The sequence below is a fragment of the Hemicordylus capensis genome, chromosome 4 (assembly GCF_027244095.1).
Source record: "Hemicordylus capensis ecotype Gifberg chromosome 4, rHemCap1.1.pri, whole genome shotgun sequence".
Taxonomy (NCBI): domain Eukaryota; kingdom Metazoa; phylum Chordata; class Lepidosauria; order Squamata; family Cordylidae; genus Hemicordylus; species Hemicordylus capensis.
The window spans coordinates 105,068,225-105,092,535 of record NC_069660.1 but is presented as its reverse complement, the minus strand read 5'-3'; the positions used below and the strand labels follow the sequence as shown (position 1 = coordinate 105,092,535).

Below are 24,311 nucleotides of genomic sequence, written 5' to 3'. Positions count from 1 at the left end.
CACATAGGCCGCCCATGTTCAGGCCGCCTGCCCCCACCCCCCCAGCGGTGGTAGCAGCCTTCCCTATGCGCAGCCCCTTCTCTCCTCCCACCTGTGCACATATACACGCGCGCCAGTGACCTCCTTGACAGCCTGACTGAGTTGCCCAGGATAGGCTGTCCTGCCCCTGCTGCTCAGCTGGCCACCACGCATGCACAGCAGCCATTTGAAATGGTTGGCATAGCAGCTGAGTTGCCACAGGCTCAGCTGTTGCCAGTGCTTCCTCCAGTTGTTTCTGGGGTCGCCGCAGAGGCAGGGAGCGTGGGAAGAGGAGATGCGCCATACAACAGCCCCAGAAACAACTGGAGGTGGCCCTGGCAGCAGCTGCACACGGGTTCTTGGGATCTGTGTGCACAATTACAGCTCCGCCCTTTTGTACACAAAATTCTGACTTACTTTCTGACACAATCAGTTATGCTTCATCAAAACCAACAAAACTAGCTCACAATTTCAATTGTGGACTATTCAAAATAATTTGCTGATCAATTGTTATCAACAAAGTCCCTTTTATGTACAGCTTCAAATAAGACAAAAGGAAAACAGGATAGCAGCTAGGGATGTGGCAAAGCTCATTTGTTTGCTATGAACGATTTCTTTATCTCTATTTGTCCACACCATGCTGGAAGAGAAAACATTCTGTTTCAATTTAATTAATTATTACAAAAAATGGAACATACCATATCACCAACTCCAGGCTTCCCTGGCGGCAATTTTGGACGAGATGGGGGTCTAGGTGGAGGAGGGGGAGGAGTGGTGCTGCTGCAGGATGTCAATGGGGTTGCAGGGCGAGCAGGAGAGGACGATCCTGAAAGGAAGATACACTTTAAATAACGTATTAAGCTGTTCCCACACTGCAGGCCACCTCCCACAACCAGTCGGTACCGATCAACAAATAGCAGGCCATCAAGCAAACAACTGCCAAACCAGCTGCTGGCTTATGCTGGCAACTACTGCATGACAAGACAATTTGTATGTGTGGATGGGAATTGGATAAAGTCAAAAAGTTGATAACTGAACTAGTCACAATGAAAAAGAAAAGCTTTCTCCATCTCTGCGATGACAATGAAGTTTCACATGCATAACACAATGAGGATACTGTGGCTACATTCATAAACTATCTCTGTATAAACCTCTTTGGCTTAAATGGAAGGGCAGAACATAGTGGACTGCACCCATTTTACATGAACGACGGTTGCTAAAATGACCAATATACTGTCTTATTCCTTCTCTGTTTCTGGAGCTTGCCCCTTCCTTAATATCCTCATGCTGCAAAATCACAATGTGTTCTTGTTATGCAAATAGCTGGAGCGCTATAGAAAGCAATGTTATAATGAATACCTAGACAGTTAATGAACAGAGTGGTTTGCAATGGAATGGATAAACTTTGCACAACTCTTTTTCATACAAGTGTAAGATTCAATCATAAAACCACTAAAATGGTGGGAGGACAGGTGTTGCATGATGCTTTGTAATGTAATACAGCCTTTTAAGAAACTGAAAGATCCTCTGCTGCCCCACCCAAGATAATTCCTCCAGAGTATTTTGTACAGTTTTCCACATTGTCAGTCATGACTGATAAAACCTATACTCACAAAATCAATTTTATCAACAAAAGTGGGGAGAGGTGATATATTTAAATTGTTCAGGTGACATGCTAACATAAATATGGTTGCTCACATATATTAGAATAAAGTTCAGTAATCCTATATACCAACATTTAATTTACTTTTTTTGAAAACAGCCTAGAAGACTTTCTCTAAACCTTTTCTTAAGACTAGGACAGTGTCCAACCTAGTTAGTGATCACTAAGCACCACTGAAATCAGTGAGACCAGTTAGTCATGAGGAAATTGTCTCATTAATTTCAATGGGACTTAGTAGAGACTAATTTAATCTGGATGTTTCCCCAAATTAGAAACCAAATGCAACCAAATGTGTAAGGATCCTACTTGAGGTTACCTTCAGTGGCATTTGAATTGAATAGAGTCACATGGTTTGGTGATGGAAGTCTGCTGGAACACCAGACAAATCCATACTGTGTCTTCTTCCCATTCTAGCATTGTGCCTCCTGGAATAATGGTAGCTCCTCCCACACAATGTGAACTTTCAATATTATTGAGTAACACAGGAAGGAGCCACATTGCAGTGGCTGCAATGCATACTACCAAAGAGAATATCAAAAAGAGTTGTAAATCCTACCCCCACCCCTGCAACCCTGCATTTGAACATTCTGGTATAGGGTATTTTCTAACATATCTCACTTCCCACCAGTGTTCCCTCTAACAGGAATTCCCAGATGTTGTTGACTATAACTCCCAGAATCCCCAGCTGCAATGGCTTTTTCTTGGGGATTCTGGAAGTTGTAGTCAACAACATCTGGGATTCCCTCTTAGATGAAACACTGCTTCCTACCAAAGATTTTAAAAAAAAAAAAATCTCTGGAAGGTAATTGACAATAGTATATTTCAAAACAGACAAACTGCATGTTCAGCAAATCACAAATACAGATTCCTCATTTTTGAATTTATATAGGTACTAAAGTTGATCCTTTAAAGTCCAAAAAGACATTCCACATCTCAGATAAACCCACCCAACTGAATGGGCTTGTTTATCTTATCAGCATTACAGTGTTGATCACAAATACTGACCGATTGCATGCTTTATGCAGTCAGTAGAACACACACACGTAACACATAGTTATCAGAGATGAAGTAGATGAAGCTTCAAAATACAGCAGCACTACACATAATTATGAAATTATGCTGAATTTCCTAAACATGCTCTGAATATTTCCCCTATCTAAGGTAAGGTCTTGGAAAAGCTTTAACAATTTCTGGCATTTCTTACATATTGACATATGTAAATCTCATACTGCTTACAAGAGTGACTGGCTGTGCACTCAGAATCATCACTTTTTCAACATTAAACACACCTAATTCTGTAAAAGTCCACACACTTTGTACTAACTGGCTGACCTCTTGACTACCGCAGCATGCATGCTTGATGCTTCTAACACTTGGTGGTGGCTTCCCTGAAATAATTTTCTTTAAATTTAAATTTAAAGAAAATTTAAATTAGACTCAAAACTGAGCTCCAAATATTTATACATTTACCACAGAAATAAATACTATGGGCAGTATCCAGTCTAGTTAGTCATGAATAGGCACCATTCAATTCAATGAGGAAAGTTAGATATGAATAACTTAAGTTCCATTAATTTCAGTAGATCTTAGTCATGACTAACATAGGCTGTATGCTGTCCAATTAAAATTAGTGCCCATTTAGTTGTTTATCTTCAATTTGTTGTCAATGGAAAAGGCACTATTTTGAAATACTGAACTGAAATCCTTACAAGGAGCTTAGTAGCGTTGGTGATAACTGAGAGAAACCATGCTTTCTTAATAATATTCTTTTCCTTTGAATCAATAAGCAAATGTGAACAGTTTCTAGTATGTTTCCTTTTAATTCTACTAGGAAGTTCTTAACTTAGGTGGCAGCTTTTTGACAAATTTGCTGATGAACTGATCCCATTATTCTTGGGTGGGATTTCCTTCATACATTCCTTTCCCCCAATTCAGCTACAGCAACCCACACATTGAAACAATTCTCCATATGTAGAGCTTCTGTATTGAAGGCATAAAAGGTTACTATGCAGGGGGAAACCCTCCCACATGAAAAGAGCAAGTACATCAGGCAGTGCACTATTGCGCCTGCAGTTCTATGATCGGAACCCTACACTATCATAAAACAGGTGCTGCCGCTATTTTTCCAATAATCCATTTAATATATATACATTTCAAGTTGAACTACCTAATGTCAACCACGTATCAAACTTCAGGACAATGTAGCGTGGGTTGAATACAGATTGATTGATTGATTGATTGATTTAACACATTTGTATACTGCCCAAAAGCAAGTTAGATTTGCTTGTACAAATTGCCTTTGCCCAATTTTAATCAATTCCCCTATTAGTCCTCAGTTGCCAACTCTACTGAACCCTGCAGCAAAATCCACATCTTTTGTAGGGTCCCCCAAAGCTGAAGAGCTGTTTAGGGGGCATGGGCTGAAAGGGGCAGGAAAGCTTCATTGCAGGCCCCATCCAACCCAAAGACTGCAGGGATGAGGAGGAGAAGAATAATTTTATTAAATTAAGGCAGGTTTAATCAATAACCATCAGCTTAACTAAGCAGATGTAAAGCTTTGTTATATTTTTTGAAAAATTTGAATAAAAGAGCCCCTGGTGGCACAGTGGTAAAACTGCCGCCCTGTAACCAGAAGGTTACAAGTTCGATCCTGACCAGGGGCACAAGGTTGAGACAGCCTTCCATCCTTCCGAGGTCGGTAAAATGACTACCCAGAATGTTGGGGGGCAATATGCTAAATCATTGTAAACCGCTTAGAGAGCTTCCAGCTATAGAGCGGTATATAAATGTAAGTGCTATTGCTATTGCTATAAAAAGCAATTTATTAGAAGCAAGGATACATCACATTCAGTTAAATGCCACTGTCCTTTATAATGATAAGCTACAGAATATCATTTCTATTTTAGACTAGTATTTGTTCACTGCAACTGTATTTATATAGATTATTCGCCTTAAACTAGCCCTCAAACTAATTATAACTTTAGGAATATAAAGATGTTGTTCCTTTCTTTAAAAAGAAATAGCATGTACAGGTGAAACTCGGAAAATTAGAATATCGTGCAAAAGTCTATTAATTTCAGTAATGCAAATTAAAAGGTGAAACTGATATATGAGACAGACGCATTACATGCAAAGCGAGATAAGTCAAGCCTTAATTTGTTATAATTGTGATGATCATGGCGTACAGCTCATGAAAACCCCAAATCCACAATCTCAGAAAATCAGAATATTACATGGAACCAAGAAGACAAGGATTGAAGAATAGAACAATATCGGACCTCTGAAAAGTATAAGCATGCATATGTATTCAGTACTTGGTTTGGGCCCCTTTTGCAGCAATTACTGCCTCAATGCGGCGTGGCATGGATGCTATCAGCCTGTGGCACTGATGAGGTATTATGGAAGACCAGGATGCTTCATTAGCGGCCTTCAGCAATTCTGCATTGTTTGGTCTCATGTCTCTCATCCTTCTCTTGGCAATGCCCCATAGATTCTCTATGGGGTCAGGTCAGGTGAGTTTGCTGGCCAATCAAGCACAGTACACTGTATACTTTTCGGAGGTCCGATATTGTTCTATTCTTCAATCCTTGTCTTCTTGGTTCCATGTAATATTCTAATTTTCTGAGATTGTGGATTTGGGGTTTTCATGAGCTGTACGCCATGATCATCACAATTATAACAAATTAAGGCTTGACTTATCTCGCTTTGCATGTAATGCGTCTGTCTCATATATCAGTTTCACCTTTTAATTTGCATTACTGAAATTAATAGACTTTTGCACGATATTCTAATTTTCCGAGTTTCACCTGTATGCTTTTGAAAAGGCTAATGTGAATGTTTTGCTCATTTTGCAAACTCGGGTTGTTTGAAAAGTCTCACCCTATTTCAAGTTGGGTCTAGACTCCATTGGATTTTGTTCCAGCTCAAAATAGAGTTCTGTCCCACCCACCCCTCTGCCCCACACCAGTCGGTCATATTTGCTAGTTCTTTTCCCAAAGCAAAATAAGAGAAGGGGACAGAAAAACTAGCTGTAGGGAGACCTTGCTTTAAATAGGAGATAGCTTTCCTGGGAGAAAGCTACATTATTTTCTTCCAGGGAGCATGAGATTTCTGGTTTTCACTGCCTCCAAGTTGAATAGGGAGGCAGAGAAGACTAAAAATTCCATACTCCTCAGGAAGAAATGGCACTTGTGAGCATGCTGAGGAGCTCAATTTCCAGTTAAAGAGATGCCAGGAAGGCCTCTTCTGTCTTTGGTGAGCCCTCCTTTTCACCAGTTACCTTTGATGAAGGCTAAGGTGTTTTTTTTTTGCTTTTAAAGGGTGGGGTGGAGGACATGCTTCACTCTTTTTCTTTCTTTCTTACACCATCCTTGAGAATACTTAGAAAAAAATCTTGAGGCTTTCTGATAAGTCAAAGAAACCTTCAAAAACTCTAAAAAGGGGAGCTGAGGAAGAGTTTGCCAATCACTAATTACAAGAGCGTGTAGACCACTACAAAGGTTTGGCCATTTGGCTGTTGTAGAGAACTTGCAGCCTTTATACGGTTAAACTTGTTTATCATAATGTTGTTGTTTTTTAACTGGAAGGTCTGTGTGAGACATAGAAGCCTGTCAGTTAAGCCAGCAGCGAAAACTGTTACACTGTTGGAAGCCATCAATCAGGTGAGAGAGTGCTTTCTGAAAGATACCGTAACTGAGGTGATTTTTGGTACATATATAACATGCACATTTGGGGGTGCGGGGTGTGTGTGTGTGTGTCAGCAAATGGGAATCGGCCTGGGGGCTACATTAAACCATTCATTGGGTCAGAAGATGACTGGCTAGAAGTTCCAGCTTGGAACCAATGGGAATACAATGCTGAGAGGTCCAACCAACAGAGGATTTCAGAGTTTCAACCATCAATCAGCTGTGAAAGAAAGAAGAACAGGACAAGGGACAGCAAGCTGAGAAGGTTCTGAGAAGGATCCTAGAAGATAGGAATGTGGCAGCATATGTGAAAAACAGCAGCAGAAAGGAAGAGGAGCAGCAGAGAGAGCTGAAATGGCTTTGGGTGCCAGGAGGCCAGCAGAAAGCAAGATGGATGGAGCAGCAGAACCCTGAACTATAAGAAGCTGTGCAGACCTGAAGAGAAGCCCAAGGGGAACATCTTGTGAAGAAACCAGGAAGTGACAAACCAGGACAAATTCCAGAAGATAGTGGCCTATTGAAAGCTGTAAGACTGAACACTCATTGCTAGTTCAGTGCATAAAACTGCGGCTGAGCCAGCCTAGAGTTGGGGAATTGGCTAAACCAGAATGGAGGGAGGATTTTTGTTTGAGTGACCTAAATTTGATAGTATTGGGGAGAGAAATCTGGTCTTCAGTTTCGTTAGGGATTGCTGCTATCCCATCCAGCTTTTACATCACATTCTCACTCTGAAACAAACTGTAACCAAGCACTTAACACAATCTTTTTTAATTAGTTCATTCAATAAAGTTATCTGTTTTAATCTGTTCTGTCTCATCTCTGACTGTTCATCCTTGCCCCCCACGCTCACCTTACCTCGCTACAAGGGTTCAAGGAAGTAGTTTTCTGTTCCTGAGGGAATAGATGGTGGTAGTGGGAAGCTAAAGGGAAATTATTCTTGCTTTTTGATTTTTTTTTTCCAAGGAGGGGGTTGGGGTTAAGAGCAAGTGAGATTCTGCTTTACCCCAACCCAACACACTGCCATATCCCAAAGTAAATTTCTGACGGCAGTGGTAAAAAAACCCTTGTAATTCTGAACTACAATTTATTTCCATGAACTTTTAGTCTTCTAAAAGTTCTAAAACCAGAAATATGGATAAACTGACCTCCTATGAAAGAAGTAACTGGGAATTGAAATAGTCTTGGACAGTATCCACCTTCTTTACTTGAGTCACTGTAGCAATCCGCAACAACTGTCCCTGCCCCCAAGCAATTATCCTCTGCAAAATGTTATATGAGTTTTGGAGAAACATTTTGCATAAAATGATTTGAATATTTAGGGCAACAGTGCTCTAATGGAAAAATTCAAAATTAATCTTTTGTTCTTTAACCTGAATGGAAACTTAAGATTCCTGTCTCACCTACCTCACATTGGTGCAAACAAACAAACAAACAAACAAACAAAAACAACAAAGAAACAAACAAACAAAAATCCCCAATATGTTTTTGTTGTTCATATGCACTATAGGCAGATGTCTTGGGGGCTGGGGGTGGGGGGAGAGACGCTTAACACTGGTGAACAACTGAAGTTATTTAAACTTCTTGCACCCAAAAGACACAGGGAGGTTTGCTAACATGAGATCCTGTCAGTCGACATATAAGCCCCATTCAGACATTTCCCTCATGTTTACTGTTCTGAAAGCAAATAGGAAATCCTGCCCTGGAGCTGTCACTCCCTCCATCTCTCCAGCCGCTCATGGTTACAACAGAGTTTGTCTGCAGAGGGACCTGCTTTAACCATGAGAGAAGGTGCTTCCATTATCGGCAGCCGAGGGTGACTCAGGCTGCCGTTAAGGGAAGCGTCTTCCCTCATGGATACAGCAGGTCCCTCTGCAGATGACCCCTGCTGTAACCATGAGTGGCTGGAGTGGGGCTGAATGACAGCTCCAGGGCGGGACTTCCTGTCCGCTTTTGGAGCTATGAGCATGAATAGTGGGGGTGGGGGGTTGCTGAATGGGGCTGCAGTGTTTCTGTCATGCCTATTGGTCATCAATTGCCATCTCTACTGAACTAGAAATCTATTAAGGTATCTCTGCTTCTCAGAGGAAAGTTTGTTTTCATTTGGCAAAAAGGAATATCTTTGGCTATTTCCTCTTGGAGAAAAACTAGAAGCCATATCTCCTTAATGGGCAGAAAGGAAGCATGGTTACATAGTAGGAGAGAGCAGCGGCTCAGTCAGTAGCTTTCTTGCTTAGTAAGTCTGATATACTAGGAGTTCTCTAAATTTAAGATGACAGCTTTTCCACCTCTTCTTAGTATTAAGGACATAGAGCTTTCCCATACATACTACACACTCAGCAATGGTAGGGAAAGAACACATAGCATCAAGGGTTCGAATGTTAAGTTGGACCACAAGAGCACTCAAATTAAATAAATAAATAAATAAATAGCCACTGGGCACAGTACAATCAAATACAGGGAATGACTGATGCTTAAAAGCCAACCAACTAAGAGTAGTTAAAAAGGTTTGTGTTCACAAGGCAGCATTCATGGCCACACTGAAGCACACTCAAAGCTGTTTAGACATACCACTGGTGCTTCCTGTGCCACCGCCAGAGCTGGGTCCGGGTGATGACACCACTGTTCTGTAGGTAGGCGGTGGAGGGGGAGGTGGTGTTGCTCTCTGTCCCACCCCAAAATCTTTAGGAGATGCTGCTGATGCTAAGTTATCATCTTTAACGTGGGTCTGCTCAGAAACCTTCTTCTGAACCTCTTCTAAATTGAGTGGAGAAGGAACACTGCGAGAGGTTTCAGCCTCTGGAGGCTCATCTGGGGTTTCTGATGTCACAGGTGGGGATACCACTTGTTCCCTTGAAGTCACCTCTGGAGTTACGTTTTCCGGGGACTGATCAGAAAAACTGATCCACTTATCATCCGCGTTAGAAGCAACAGACTTGGGGGATAATACTGGGCCAAAAATGTTGTCCAAGTCATTGATTGATGGTAGTTTGTCACTTTTGACCTCTGTTGCTGTCTGGTCATTTCCTGTGGTCAAAGTAGTTGATTTTTAAACTTTAACATCAACTTTACAGCTATGTTGCACTAATGCTCTACTTACGTATGGGGCTCTGAAATCAGCTACATTCTAGCACAGACATCTTAATACCATATTTATAAGGTGCTCTTGGGAACATAATTCATGTGCACAAATATGTTAGGTGACATGTATTATATAAATACTTTACTGAAATACATTTTATGTAGACCAGCACACAGTGCATACTGCCTACATATTATTCATGCAAATATATTCAAATGGCATAATCATTATCTAGGAAAAACGCTTGGACAACTCAGCCAACACAGTGACTTTGTCAGTAAATGTTACAAGCAAACTTTCAAAGTAGTCTGAAATCCAAATATGGCAACTTGCATGCAGATACTTACACTGAAAATATAAATACACCATGTATATTTGTGTTCCGCAATATACATTTTGGCAATGTTTTCACATAACCTCTGAAGATATACATTATTACAGGACACTATTCTTGAGCTGAGCAGTTATTACCATCTCTTACATCTGCACAAGTATACCCTTTTAATCCACATGAAAACAGATTTCATCACTAACGATTTGCTAAAGCAGAGAAATTAAAAAAAAAATTTGGACACTTTCATCTCTGAATGTTAGAGCTGGAAGACACCATAGACTAAGGCCAGGTCCAGTTACTGCATGGTTTAATAACAGTTTAGCATTATTGTCACAAATCTTGGACTTGCATGTTTCCCGCTCCCTTTTGTATGTAAAGACTGAAGATTTGCAGCTTTGGGTCCTGGTTTAAAACAAATCAGGACTGGCCGCTGTGTCTGAACCCGGACTAATTAATATATTATTAATTTGCAGCATTTTGCCCCATACACTGGGCATGACACAAAAGCCATGTGCAGGGACTGCCCATTCTACTGTATGAGAGGAAATGCTCAACAAGTTCAATACAGGAGTTCTGACTAATGACTAAGTGCTAATTGGATTCTATCCAAAGTGGGTTTGTTTAACTGAAATCACTAGGATTTAAGCACAACTGTCTTTTTCGGATTGCATCTAATGGTTCTAATTTTGTAATCCTGACTGCATAGTAGCACATGTAAATAGGTTAGGCCTGTGCAAATTTGGATTTTAAAAAATGGATTTCAGTAAAAATTGGTAAAATCCAAATCCATTAAAAAAAAAAATCAAATCAATAAAGATAGAATTAATTCCAAAATATTGAAATGGATTTTGGAAATACTTCAGAATTTCAGAACTAACAATATGGAAAAGGGTTTCCCCACATAGAGCTGAATGGAGAAATCAAAACAAATTAACTAAAACTCATCAGTTGGTCCTAGAGCCCTGAAGCTTGCCACAGATGTGAGGAAGGGGGTCTGGGCCCACTGTAGAGAATTTGAAAAGGATTGGGGGGTTTTGTTAAAAGGGATAAAAACAGTGGAATCTGGCTTGTTTCAAGTCAGAACGCACAAAAACTTCTGAAACGTAAAACTGTCCTTGGACCATCATTCAGACTGTCCTTGGACCATGTTCAAAGGAACCTTTTAACATGGTGATTCTCTTTATTTAGCAGGGGGGGAGTAACTGGCCCTATCTAGCCCCAGCACAGTACCTCCAGTGACTGTTGCTGGTGTCTATCTTGTGTTTCTTTTTAGACTGTGAGTTCTTTGGGGACAGGGATCCATCCTATTTATTTATTATTTCTCTGTGTAAACCACCCTGAGCCATTTTTGGAAGGGTGGTATAGAAATGGAATGAATGAATGAATGAATGAATGAATGAATAAATAAATAAATAATTCCACAAGCATGTGGAGGAATCTGCCCTTTGCCTTTATGAAAAGAGGAAACAGCATGCTCCTTTTGCCCCCACTTTATATATCTGGAATGGATGGGCATACCGTTATTTTATTTATTTATCTTATTTCTATACTACCTAATATAGAACTCTTCAGATGGTGTACAAGTGAAAACATAATATAAAAATATATAAAACAGTTAAAATTCATAAAACAGATTAAAATGTCAATGAATAAAAACACATTTAAATTTAAATTTAAAGCCTGGGAAAACAGGTACGTCTTCAGGGTCCTCCTAAAAGCAAACAGAGAAGGAGATGCTCTTATTTCAGCAGGGAGTGCATTCCAAAGCCCCGGGGCAGCCACAGAGAAGGGCTGGTCCTGAGTTGCCACCAAACACGTCAACGGCAACTGTAGCTGTACCTCTCCAGATTATCTTAATAGGAGATAGGGTTAAAAACAGAGAAGGCACTCTCTTAAGTATCCTGAACCCAAGCCATTGAGAGCTTTATAGGTAATAACCAGCATTTCGTATTTTGTTAGGAAACGTATTGGCAGCCAGTGCAGTTCTTTCAAAATTGGTGTTAAATGGTCCCTTCGGGTAAACCCAGAAACCAATCTGGCTGCCATATTCTGTACCAATTGTAATTTCTGGACTACATACAAAGGCAGCCCCATGTAGAGTGTATTACAGCAGTCAAGCCTAGAGGTTACCAAAATATGTTCCACTGTAGCACAAGGGCATTTGCCTCCAGAAATGCTTATCTGGTGTATCAGCTGAAGCTGATAAAAAGCATTCCTGGCCACTGCCTCACCTGAGAAACCAGGAGCACTCCCAGACTATGTACCTGATATTTTAGGGGGAGTGAAACTCCATCCAGAACAGGCAGGTCCAACCATCTCTTGGATTCCAACCCCCTACAAACAGTACCTCTGTCTTATGGGGAACAAGCTGACTCAATTTCAGCTTGTTCCCCATTGCAGAAGCACACAGTCCGTAAAACTGACAGTACTTTGAATGTTTCTGTCTTTGTGTTTAGAAATAATTTCTCACTTTCCTTCTAGGCATTAAGAGATTAAAAGATGTGAAGTCCTTTTAATTCCTTTCAAAAGATTTGCCCGTTCCTGAAATGAACAAAAAAATTAATATAAAATCAAAGGAATGTCCACACGGGGTGGAGGAGGGGCCACATGTGGTGGAAGTATGGTCTAAGGAGGGGCTTTAGATCTAAAACATTTTGTAAAGTTCTGACTTTAAACAAGCCAAATGTAACCATTTTAAGCCATTTTAAAATTTAAAAAATTCACCAAAAATCAGAAGCGTCACCCATAGCTTTGAGGGGGGGGGAATACTCAGAGTCCTTCCAAAGTGGCCTTCATGTGTGCCAGATTTCATAGCTGTATGCCCATCTGTTCCAGAAATATAAAAGGGGGGAGGGCAAAAGGGGCATGCTGTTACCCCTTTTCATGAAGGCAAAGGGCAGATTCCTCCACATGCTGGTGGAATAATGGTCTTCAGTTTCAGATGTTTTTGTAAAGTTCTGGCTTGAAACAAGTCGGATTCTACCATTTTTACCCATTTTTACAAAGTTTTCAAAAATTCACAAAAAAAGCAGGGCATTAACCAATTCTCTTCAAATTCACTACAACAGGCCCTGATCTCCTTCCCCACATGTGTGAAAGGTTTCAAGGCTCTAGGACCAACTGGTGATTTTATTTTGATATATCCATTGACTTCTATGGGGAAAAATCAGAATCTAAGTTGCAACTCGGATTCAGATTCCAAATCTGATCTGATATCGGGTATTGCCAAAGCTCATCGAATCTGAATCTGATATTGTCAAATTCAGATCAGGTTGAATATGAATTTGAATTTTCTCAACACACACAGACCTAATATATGTATATCTCCATATAGTGCATGTATATATTCTATTCTCATATAATGGGAAATGTTTCTGCCAAAAAAGATTTCTTTTCAGAGAAAGGAGTGTATGTGCACACCTCTGGATCACAGTTAATAAATTTACTACTGGAAGGTAACACCTGCCACCTTAAAATTATTAGGACAATATTGCTCTCGTTAAGGGGGCAAACTGGCACAACGTTCACTGAGATGTTTGTTTTGTATAGTTGAGATGTTCAGCTTGTGAACACTACAAAATAATACCAGGTGGTGGCATACATCTTTTCATTCAACGCCCCTCTCCGCCCCTGCATTGCAATCAGCTTCCTTTTATTTTTTGCTAGAGTCACTGAATGGGCAGCTTGTAATATGTCTATGTTGTCGAAGAGTGTGCCCAGGTCTCCAGGCCATACATGCATGCAGAAGAATGAATGGAGCATGCTTCAATCCTGAAAACACTATGCTTAATCTTTACCTGTAAGTTCAAAGTTCAAAGTGAGTTTGGGAAAAATTACACTTCATGCCATACTGTCAAAGTGAAAACTATGGTTTAGGAATTAATGTAAGGTTTGTAATAAAGAAATAAATAAAACTCTCTGTCCTGATTGTCCTGTTTATAATACATTAAACTGTACAAGCGACCAACCCAAGAATATATGATCACACATGGATGTGCAATTAACTTCATTCATTTGCTCTACTCAACAGCTTAGATTCCAGGGGAAATGGTAGTATATATATGGATAAAATACTGATGGACAGAGCATGAATTTTTTAATTCAAAAGTTATTTATATCTGGAAGAAAATACTTTTAAAGTGCCATGTGTGCATGCATTGCACAAGATAACATCTGTGTTCCATACCAAGCATATCTTTTCAGAAGCTAGCTTTGAGTTTTATTTGAACACATAAATTATACTTAAAAATCCCATTCAAAGTACTGGCTCTCCCAGTGTTTACAAGCCAGATCATACAGCTGATAATGTTCACTTGCAACATGAATTATATGCCTATCAGCACCTTATTTCCTCTTTCTATGTGCCCAAATATCTTTTTCTTCAAGTACGATCCCTAGAACATCTCAGCTACATGTAACATCATTCATACTTCTTATGAACTCCATAATTCCATGATAGAACCTAATTTTATTCTACAACCAGGTCTCCAGCTGATATCAGCAGGGTTGATGAGCTAAAATACATGACAGCTTACTAAAGCTTCCTTCCTTATACAAAATTGACTACCGCACATACATTAATAATCTACTGACAAATTCTTCATAGACAATTTTACAATTATAGCCATCTTTCTACAGAAAACCTCTTCAGTATTCACAAGCAGCAATTTATCATTTCAAAATCTAGAAAAAGAGTATGCTTTAGACTCCCACCAGATCTTTTTTCCATAGAAAAATCTACTAAGATATCTGAACTGACAGATGAATATATTAAATATATGGGTGTTATGTATGCGTAAAATGTGTTCAATAATATGGTTATTACAAAAAACAATGATTACAAGGGTTCAGATTCCATTAACATTAAGATTTCAGATGTACACTGAAACCAACAGAAGCTTTGTTATTTGCAGGATCTGGCTCTGATAGCCTAGCATAGACCTTACACACCTGGTAGATATTTGTATCACATATTCTTACCTACTCCAATAGTTAAAGGAGAACCAGTGCGGGGAGGCGTAGCTGGAATATTTTTAGGTGGAAGTGGTGGAGGTGCTACATGTAGACACAAAAGGAATACAAAATTAATTAATAAGAGGCAAAGCTCATAGAATAAATATTTGCAAAGTTATGTCACATCTAGAGATCCATTCAAACTATCCCTTGCATGGGCAGAAAGCACTCCCATTCATGCAAGCCCCACCAATTTATTTAATTATTTATTTATTCTAGCCAATTTCCCGGCCTGTTGAAGAGTCCCCTGCACCACATGCCATTCTCAATGGCCCCCCCATCCTCAGGAGTATTTCAGGGAGTGCAAAGGGCAGCAGTGTGAGAGAGAAAGCAGAAAAACCCCACTGCTTGAGTGGCACTCTGCTTGTGCTTCTCTGGATCCACCTCTACAACTTCGTAAAAGTGCTATACCAACACAGTCCCTATGCCAGAGAATTATTCTAAAAATAATACCAGAAAACAAGGGACTAATGAAACAGGCAGAAGAGCATGAGAGAAAGAAATGAGTAACTCTATTTGTTTAGACATCCTGGAATGTTTGCAGTCTGCATGACCAAAAAAAGAGCTTATTTTAATAGTTTCCACAAAGACAATGGCACATTCTTGGTGAATGATGAACAGTGTTAGCAAAGGTTAATTGCACACCTGTCACAAATCTGTAATGTGCCACAGATAAGAAATACAACTGCTATTTTAGCATGAAATCAATATGCTAATCTGGCTGCTCTATTAGATGATGATTACAGGTCAATTAATGTGCATCACTGTTACACAGAGAATCTCAATATTTTGCTGAAGCACATCCAAACTCCTTTATTCCTTTTAATAATCCAATATATCTTCCTCCAAAATTTTATATTAGCATTTTGCAGTAAAAGCTAGAGGTGTGCATGAACCAAAAGTCACAGTTCAGTTCAAATTCAAACTAAATTCGAGCCGAACTACATGCTGCTGAACTGGTTCGGTCGAACTGATGGGCTGGTCCAGTCAATTTGACTGAACAGGTCTGGCAGTTTGGCGGCTAATACTTGTAATGGGGTGGGGGTCCTGGATCCTGTGAAGGTTCAACCAGGGGTTGGTGTTGGTGAGAGAAGTAGATAAAGGGTCTTCTTACTATCCAGCACAGCTGCAGGCACCACTGCTCACACCCCACCCACAAACACACATGTCCTTCTGTCCTTTACCAATTGAATTTGAACTGAATCTCATGGTGCCGAACTGGTTCAGTCAACCTGATGGGCTGGTCCAGTCCATTTGACTGAACTAGTTCAGCAGTTTGGTGGGCAAATTTTGTAAAGGAGAATCCGGTTAGGATTCTCCTTTAACAAGAAAATGGGTGGTGGTCTTCGCTCCTGCAAAGGGGCAGCCAGAGGGAAGGTGGTGAGAGAGGTAGATAAATGGTCTTCTTACCACCCAGCACAGCTGCCAGCACCACCGCTCACCCAAAAGAGCAGCCCATATCCAAAGGACACGCGCCCCTCTGTCTTTTACCAAGCCATCCACATGGTGGTAGCTTGGTAAAGGATGGAAGGGTGCGCTTGCTTTGGCTATGGGCTGTGCCGGGGGGCAAGCAGTGGTGCTGGCAGCTGCATGGAGTGGTAAGAAGACTCTTAATCTACTTCTCTCACTGCCCCCCTGCTGCCCATTCAGTGCTGAACTGGTCCACCCGAGCTGGGCTTGGTTCAGTTTGAACTCAGACTGAATTGCCTCCAGTTTGGTCCACAATCAGACTGTTTGAACTGGTTCAAGGCAAACTGGCTTGGTGGGATCCATTTGCACACACTTGTAGTAAAAACTGTTACATCATTCATATCTATGGATTTCAACTACACACATCAGGTACTTCAGATGACAGACAGAGCATGATAAGCTTCTTGGTTTACCAGGCAATTTGGGGCAACCAGCAGATGGGAGACAGCTAGGAAGCTAATGGCATAACTCTCAGCAGAATACAGGCAGCAGCACATTAACATGCCTAATCTGTGGTGGTGGTGGTGAACTTTATTTCACCACCACGACTGCATCTTCAGAATGTCATCCAGCACAGTTTTTCTGAGTGGTATGAGGCCTACTTGAGCTTGGCCTATAGAGGGTTGTGTAGGAGCCCTAAGAAGTTGATTGTGACACATTTGCTAAACATTTTGAGGATAAAATTGCTTGCATCTGTCATGTTCAGCAGTATTGTTTCAGTAGCACTTCATCCTAAAGAGCCAGGGGCCATTAAAGAGGGCACAGCTGCCTCTGATTCTGGCAGCTCAGACTGTGTCCCTCCCTCCTATTCTACCCTGTTCCAGTGTTAATGAGAGCCATTCTGCCTGGAAGTTAAGCATTCAATCAGGTAGAGCTTGCGGGCTAATTAGTTACTGACTAGTCCATGCAGCTCTACCTGATGAATGGCCAGCCTGAAGGCAGCATAGCAGCAGAATGGAGGAGAGAGGCATAAACAGAACTTCCAGAACCAGAGGTGCCCCCCAGCTTGCCAGTCCCATTTGGTGCCCCACCCAGCTCATTAGGATGAACTGCTGCTGTATTGTTTACAGATGTGTCCAAAGACCTGTCTAGTCCTGGTTTGTGGGATGACTTGCAGTTGTTGCAGCCAAAGGATATGGACAATGTTATTTGCTGGGGTGAGGCCTAGTACACACTCACTCAACTTTAGTCTATCCTAACAACATCTGGTGGGAGGTGGATTGGCTGGCTGGATCCAGGAGGTGATCAATGTTGTGTGAGAGAGGATTCTCAGCTATCCTGAAGCAGGCGCGCATAAGGCCACTCCGAAAAAAGCCCTCACCATTCTTACAGTTGCAAGATCCAGAAGATTAAAACAACTATTGGCTGCTTGCAAAATGCCCCTTTGGGGCAAGACACTTGAGAGGGTGGTGACCATTAACTCCAGGCCTCTTGGCTCTTTATCTGGATCCATTTCAATCCAGCTGCAAGTCCAGTTTTGGCACTGAAAACTGACTTAGTTGCCCTAATGGATTACTTTTGCAGAGGCAGAGAAGGGGAATGTAACCCTGTTGATTCTCCTGGACTTTTCAGCAGCCTTCAAAACTGCAAATTATGATATTCTTCTAAATGGGCTCTCTGAGGTGGGTCTTGGAGGCACAGTGTTTCAGTGATTCTGCTCCAGCTTGAGCAGTCAGTTACAGAAGGTGGTGCTGAGGGAGTATGATTTGATCCAATATAGTTTATGCTAGTATTCCTCAGAGATCCATCTTTTCCCCCATTGTCATCAACATCTACATGAAGTGGCTGGGAAAGGTAATATAAGGATTTGGATTGTAGTGTCATCAGTATACAGGTGGCCCTCTTCACCCATGGTTCCAGCAACTGCGGTTTTGTGTATCCACAGCTGAGTCTTAGAGACCCAGTTTCTTTATCTGTGATGCAAAAATAGGCTAAAATTCTCTATTCCTGGTTGCGGAGTAGCTGGAAATGATTTCTGGTGTCATGTCGTTTCTGGACACTATTATAGAACATGGGAACATTTTGAGGCTCTTAAGACCACCACCCCCCCAATGAGGGCCACCTGTACTGCCTTGCCATCTTCATTTTCTTTATCCTTCCATGATTTATTGCAGCAGATCCCAAAGGAGGATGGTTGCAAAGCTACTAGTTGGAGATGCTCTGCTTCAGGTGAGATGCCAAGGATCTCTAACTCATAAGACTTAGAAGACGTTCTTACACGTAATAAGCTCTATTGTACTTCTCAAGTGTAAACTTGCAAAGAAATAGCAACAGAACTTTCTGGAAGGAAGAGGAACAAAAACAAACAAAAAGGAGAGACAGCTTGTCGTTTATTTCCCAGAGAAAAACTGTGAAGGGCAGCAGAACTTCTCATGACTTTGTACACTTTAGAAGAAGTGGACTTTGTAACTTACATAGGGCTTTGTAACTTACAAAAAGGTAACAAATTTTACTGCACTGTGCTACAGCCACAAGAGATTGCTAAGAAATGTCGTTGCAAGATAATATGCAATTAACAATGACCCAGTGACTAAAAATTAACTATCTTTTTTGCTTGTACTACCTGGACTGGGGCAATTCAAGCTAATGTAAAATGAAACAAAACTGGCAGGTGACAATAACACCATGGTTGTCCTTGCAAATTAAACACTATCAAAATGGGCTTTGGATCAGCTCAGCATGTGGCTACTCTATTATAAGCTTGTGTTGTGTGTATTCATGTCCAGGTAGCAAGCACTGGTAGTAGTAGAAGGTAGGTGACCCAAATCTGCCCCCTGCCCCCTTAATTGTCACCATCATCATATCTGAACACATGCAGCAGAGTAGCAGAATCCTGAGGTACCTGGTGCCCTGTGAAATTTTTGTAAGAGCAATTTTTATCTCCAAAGCAAACTGGATGTTTGGAACAGTTTCCTATTAAGTTACTACTTTTATTTTGCTTTTCTACAGCCATGAATCAGATTTTTGATTCTCATCAAGAGCTCATGTATTTATGGCATGCTGCACTGGTTGCTAGGTGATTGTCTTTCTGATAAAGAGTCAGGTTTAGCTTTGCAAACTGAGATCACATAGACAGAGGCTCCCCCACCCCCAAGGAATTGAGAGTCTTCACTTTGCCCATGCTGAAAGCTGGGTTTCCAATGCATAATTCAACTAATATCTTTTTGTTTCCATGACAGTGCAGTGAGCAATAACCCTTCATCGCAACTGATATTTCAGTGTTCTGTAGCTGTAGTAAAAACAAGACAGTTTCTCATACATGAGATACTTTAACTTACTTCCAGATGGAAAAGGTCGTGATGGATTTGGAGATTCTACACTTGGATGTTCTGACTGCACAGAACCCCATACCTCAGGTTGATCTAGGGGAGCTGAAGCCACAGATATAAACACATGATGCATACAAGTCTAGAAGTAACATGAGAACTTAATTCCAAGTATAGCTTCTCTTTTTCAGCATCAATTGAAGACAATACTAAACAGTAAGAGCTACGTGACATTTTGCTTTTTAAAACACAAATTATTATCCATGCTGAGAAATGCATTTACCCCACAGAATGCAGCACGCCATTGGTAGGGTTTGTTTCACCTTAGACTCCAGCACTGGAAGTCTGATATAGATAATTTTGGCTTCTTGATATATGTAATTAGGTGAAAGAGATATTTTGTATTGCCCATGTTTACAGTTGAGGATGTGTTCTTTTTCTGATATCAAGATTCTTTGGCGGGGGTGGTGGTGCTGTAACCCAGTGCTGGAACACATGCTTTGCATGTAGAAGGTCAAAGTTCAGACCCTGACATTTCCAGACAGGGAGAGCTGTCAAAGATGTCTGCCTGAATCTCTAGAGAGCTTCTGCCAGTGTAGACAAGACTACTACTACTTATATAAAATACTGAACTTGATGAACCAATGGTCTAATGATAGAAGACAGCTTCTTGTCCCTGTTGCAAAAAAAGCAATGCTCTTGTGTATCAAAATAAAGGAAGCGGATTGACATGTAAACTGGCATTACCCCAATTCAGTGTAGGGACAGCACCAATATATAATGCAATTTAAAAGTCCAATTTCTCTTGCATGCAGATCTGTCCACTCATAATATAGAAATGCAATGCAAAAGTGTTGGACCACTCTAAGACACCACAGAGGGGGAGTCTTGAACCAGCATTTTAAGCAGCTAGTCTCTGGTACTTTCTTTTCTGTATACCCAGGTCATGGGTACAAAAAGTCAGGCAGACTAAAACTTTATGGATGGTGGGCATCCTCTAGGATGAGTCCTGGGAACTAACCCTGAATGGAATGAGGGCACATCAGGCCCTATAAAACCCTTGCCTCCAAGTTTTCCAGGCAGTCTGAACAACTTGTCATATAAAGTAGCAATTCAATTTCATAATAATTTTGCCTTGCCTACTCTGACCCTCTGGTTTCATCTGCCTGGTCTGTCACCCAACCTGACTTATCCTCACCATGCCCACTGCCTCTGGCTCATCACTCCTTGAACACCTGTGCACAAACCAGAACATCATAGTCCATTGTGCTGCTTCAACCTCACCACAGGTTTGGTATGCATGCAAGTAGCAAGCCAGGTTAATATTGTTAGACTTTATGCTGGTGTATGCAACCCTAGAAGAATAATTTAGTCTATGTTATTAGATGAACCAGAAGCATGCTAATCACATAAGCAGAGAACAACTAGTACAGCCTATTATAGTATTTAGAATCAATGAATTGGGAATAGCTTAGTAGGGCTGTTTCAGTCTAAGAGCCAATAAAGCACTGGCTCCTTCTTTGCTTGGGCCTGTTTGCTGACAGGCCTACCAGTAGCAGAAAAGGGCCCTCTCTGGGAAGGAGGGAAAGAGGCCTTCAATTTTCACCTGAACCCGGCTGAAGACAATGGTTAAACCTGATGAGTTTAATGTCCAAATATCACTAATCTGAATGAATAAATTTGGAGGAAACAGATTCTATATGTCAGTTATTCTTTGAATAATAGACAATAAAAATCATGTCATCTTCTTGGATGTTATCTCATTTGAGTAAACTGCATGAAATGCCAGTCCTTGTCTCTGCGCAAGCGCAATGGGGCAGCGAGCGGGGTTGTGCCCTCAGCACCTTAAGGCAGGCACGGTGCCACCATCTTGCCCTTCCCCGCACATGGCCAGAATCAGCCAATCAGAGAAGGGGTCGGGCTCAGGACAGTTACAGCACCAGCCGGCATTTGCCTTGAGGGCAATGACATTGGCTTGCTGTGGGGCAAGGCCTTGATACCTACGGCAGGGGCAAGACCCACGGTGGCTGGCTACGCGGTGGCCAGGCTTGTGGTTGGTTTGGTCCAACCAAGTTCCAAAACAGAGGTGGAGGGGCTGAGAGGGTCCACTGGACAAGCGTGTCTGCTGTGTCACCGTTTGGGGTGTTGGGGCTCCCACATCTGGCCCAGGCTGGTGGCTGTTCAGGGGAGATTGAGTATGTCTGTCTGATCGGAGTAATGAGCTGTTCCTCTCGGACTTCCAACAAGGTATTCATGAGGTGCTAGTGGGGTGGGGGTAAGTGGGGCAAAACAGAGGTTTGCCCCACTTCTGTGGCAGGAGAGTGCGGGTGTGGGGTAGGTAGATTGCTTAACAGTGTCTGGCCAGAGGGCCATTTGAGGTAAGGGGGCCCAGGGGAAACCCCCTCAGGGTTTTTGTGGCTCAGAGGGTTGACCATGGCCCCTACTTGGAGGGTGGCTCGGCTCACAACTCAGAGCTCTGTGGCTTGGGGTGGGGTAGGCTGTGTCACCCTCCCCTCAACAGAGGAAAGCCTCGCAGTGAGAGGATGTCAGGATCTGGTGCCTGACAGAATCAGCACCCAGCCCTTCACCCTGGTGTGAGATGGCCCTAGGAGGCCGTCTCACACGGGAGGAGTACTCACACTCTGGTTAGTTAGGTACCTCACTGCAAGTCTTATTTCTACTGTACATCAATAAAGTGGCCCTATTTTACTCCATTTAAGTGTGTCCTGTCTTCATTGGGGCCTGGGGGTGCAATGGGGGATCCCTGCCACTGCACAAGCACAATGGGGCGGGGGGCAGGGTTGTGCCCTCGGCACATGAAGGCAGGCACAGTGCCACCATCTTGACTCCCCCTGCATGTGGCCAGGATCGGCCAATCAGTCAAGCAGCCGGGCCTCTATGCTGATCAGTTGCTCCACAGTGTAGCACCCACCCACCTGCCCAGTATTCAGTGAGGGATAGCCAGTTAACAGTGGGGCTGAGTAGGAACTTTGGGGGTCACACCAGATTGGTTCTAGGTGTGGCCTTTTTTGCCTACTTCTCACTGAGTCCTTTGGGGTTGGGTCATAGGTATGCATTAAGGGTATACTCGGTCACTTGGCAAGAGAGTGCAGGTGTGGGGTAGGTAGATTGATTAACGGTTTCCGGCAAGAGGACCATTTGAAGTTGGGGATGGGGCAGGGGACAGCTCTTCAGGGTTTTTGCGGCCTGGAGGGTTGGGCATGGCCCCTCCTCAGGGGGTGGCTTGGCTCACCACTCAGAGCTCTGCGGTTTGGGTTGAGGTGGGCTGTGTCTCCCTCCCCTCAGTGTCCTGTCTTCATTGGGGCCTGGGGGTGCAATCATCTGATGTCCAGAACACCCATCTGTGAGTGAAAACCTGACAGCAGACTGTCTCCTTGGCTGGGCCTGATTCTAGGTCCTTCTAGACCACAGTTCTAAAGAATTAAACAACCCACCTTGTACCTGAGTTAGACAGAGGAAGAAAAGGCCAAGAAAGAGTGGTAAGAAGCAACAAGGCACTGGCAGGAGCTTCCTGGGTCATCCCACATCAAGCTAGTGACAAGGTACAAGGCAGCTGACATCAGCTGCTTCAGGAGGGAACAACTGTAGACAGCCAACACATATCGATTGCTTCCAGTCGTGGAGTTGCACCATGTGGTTATCAGCAACTACTAAGCATCCTTTCCTGTTGCAATATATATGCCCACAAATGGACAAGTTTCTAGTCACAGATACACAATTAACCTGACTGGCATTTATCTTAATTGTTTATTCAAGTTGCAGTGAGTCCCATGATAATGTTAAATATGCATATTAAAGGATTACATTGTCTTCCGATTATTTTCGTGACTACATAAAATCATCAGCTAAATCACTCCACAGCTTGTTTTCACCTACCTTCCAGCTTTTCTTCCTCAAATGCAGACTCTAGTGGTGGACCAAAGAGTGGTGCTAGAACTGCAGGATCTTCTGGGGCTTTTTTGCTGCAGTGCAATACAGATATTGAATGAGAATTACTGGCACAGGTACATTTTCGGCAGATGGGAGACAGAGATTTGATTGTATGGAAAAAGACTCTTTGCTCGCGATCCCAGATATTTACATAACAAACAAAACACTGTTGGTGTACCTATTTTTTAATGCTGGTAATTCTATTTTTTCTTATGGATCTGCCTTTGTCGTGTCTGTAGATGGAAAATATTATGTTAAGATACTCATCATCGTGGCATGAGACAGCAGAAACCAAGGAAGCTCAGGGCCTCTAATTATACTGCAATGTTGTCATTAGTTATCACTACTTTTCTTGCAAAATTCTTTTAAGTATGAAGTCCAAATAATTACATTCTGAAGTTGGAATGGAGCTTGAGGAAGCTAAACAAATGAATGCTGAAACTCAAGTCTGTCTAGAAATGCCACATTCTAATTCCTCCTAATCCCTGATATGTGAGGACTCTCTGTAGCTTCTCAGGAGTAAAGGAAAAACATTCTGCACATGCTCAGAGGCATTCTTATTCAGTCTTACATCATTTTCATGGCTGAGGCCTCAGTTTGAAAACTGATGCCTGGCAATCCCCTGTTCCCCAGCACAAATTAAACTCTAAGCTTTTAGAAACATCCTCTTCCTAGAATTGTGTCTCTAGAAACATTTTTTAAAATACCTCTAATAAGAGTTTCAGTTAATTTTATTTAAAGCCAAAAACCATTTTAAAAAATGAAGCATTCCCTGCCCCCACCAAAACATGATGTCTGTGAACACCAAAAGTAAGGTGTTTGTAACATAGTA

The 24,311-nt window shown here is 41.8% G+C and overlaps 1 protein-coding gene across 13 annotated transcripts in view; it reads right to left on the bottom strand.

The window, feature by feature from the left end:
- Positions 1-24,311, bottom strand: part of SGIP1 (SH3GL interacting endocytic adaptor 1) — a 221,250-nt gene that overhangs the window by 69,797 nt on the left and 127,142 nt on the right. For 9 of the 13 annotated variants that reach the window (XM_053246554.1, XM_053246556.1, XM_053246549.1 and 6 more), the window contains 5 exons: positions 23,426-23,511; positions 19,541-19,633; positions 14,760-14,834; positions 8,935-9,390; positions 717-844 (listed from right to left, as the gene is read on the bottom strand). In XM_053246554.1, the coding sequence (XP_053102529.1) occupies positions 717-844; positions 8,935-9,390; positions 14,760-14,834; positions 19,541-19,633; positions 23,426-23,511 (838 nt within the window). The remainder of the gene's footprint in view (positions 1-716; positions 845-8,934; positions 9,391-14,759; positions 14,835-19,540; positions 19,634-23,425; positions 23,512-24,311) is intronic. The other 4 variants (XM_053246557.1, XM_053246558.1, XM_053246559.1 and 1 more) reach the window with 1 other exon arrangement.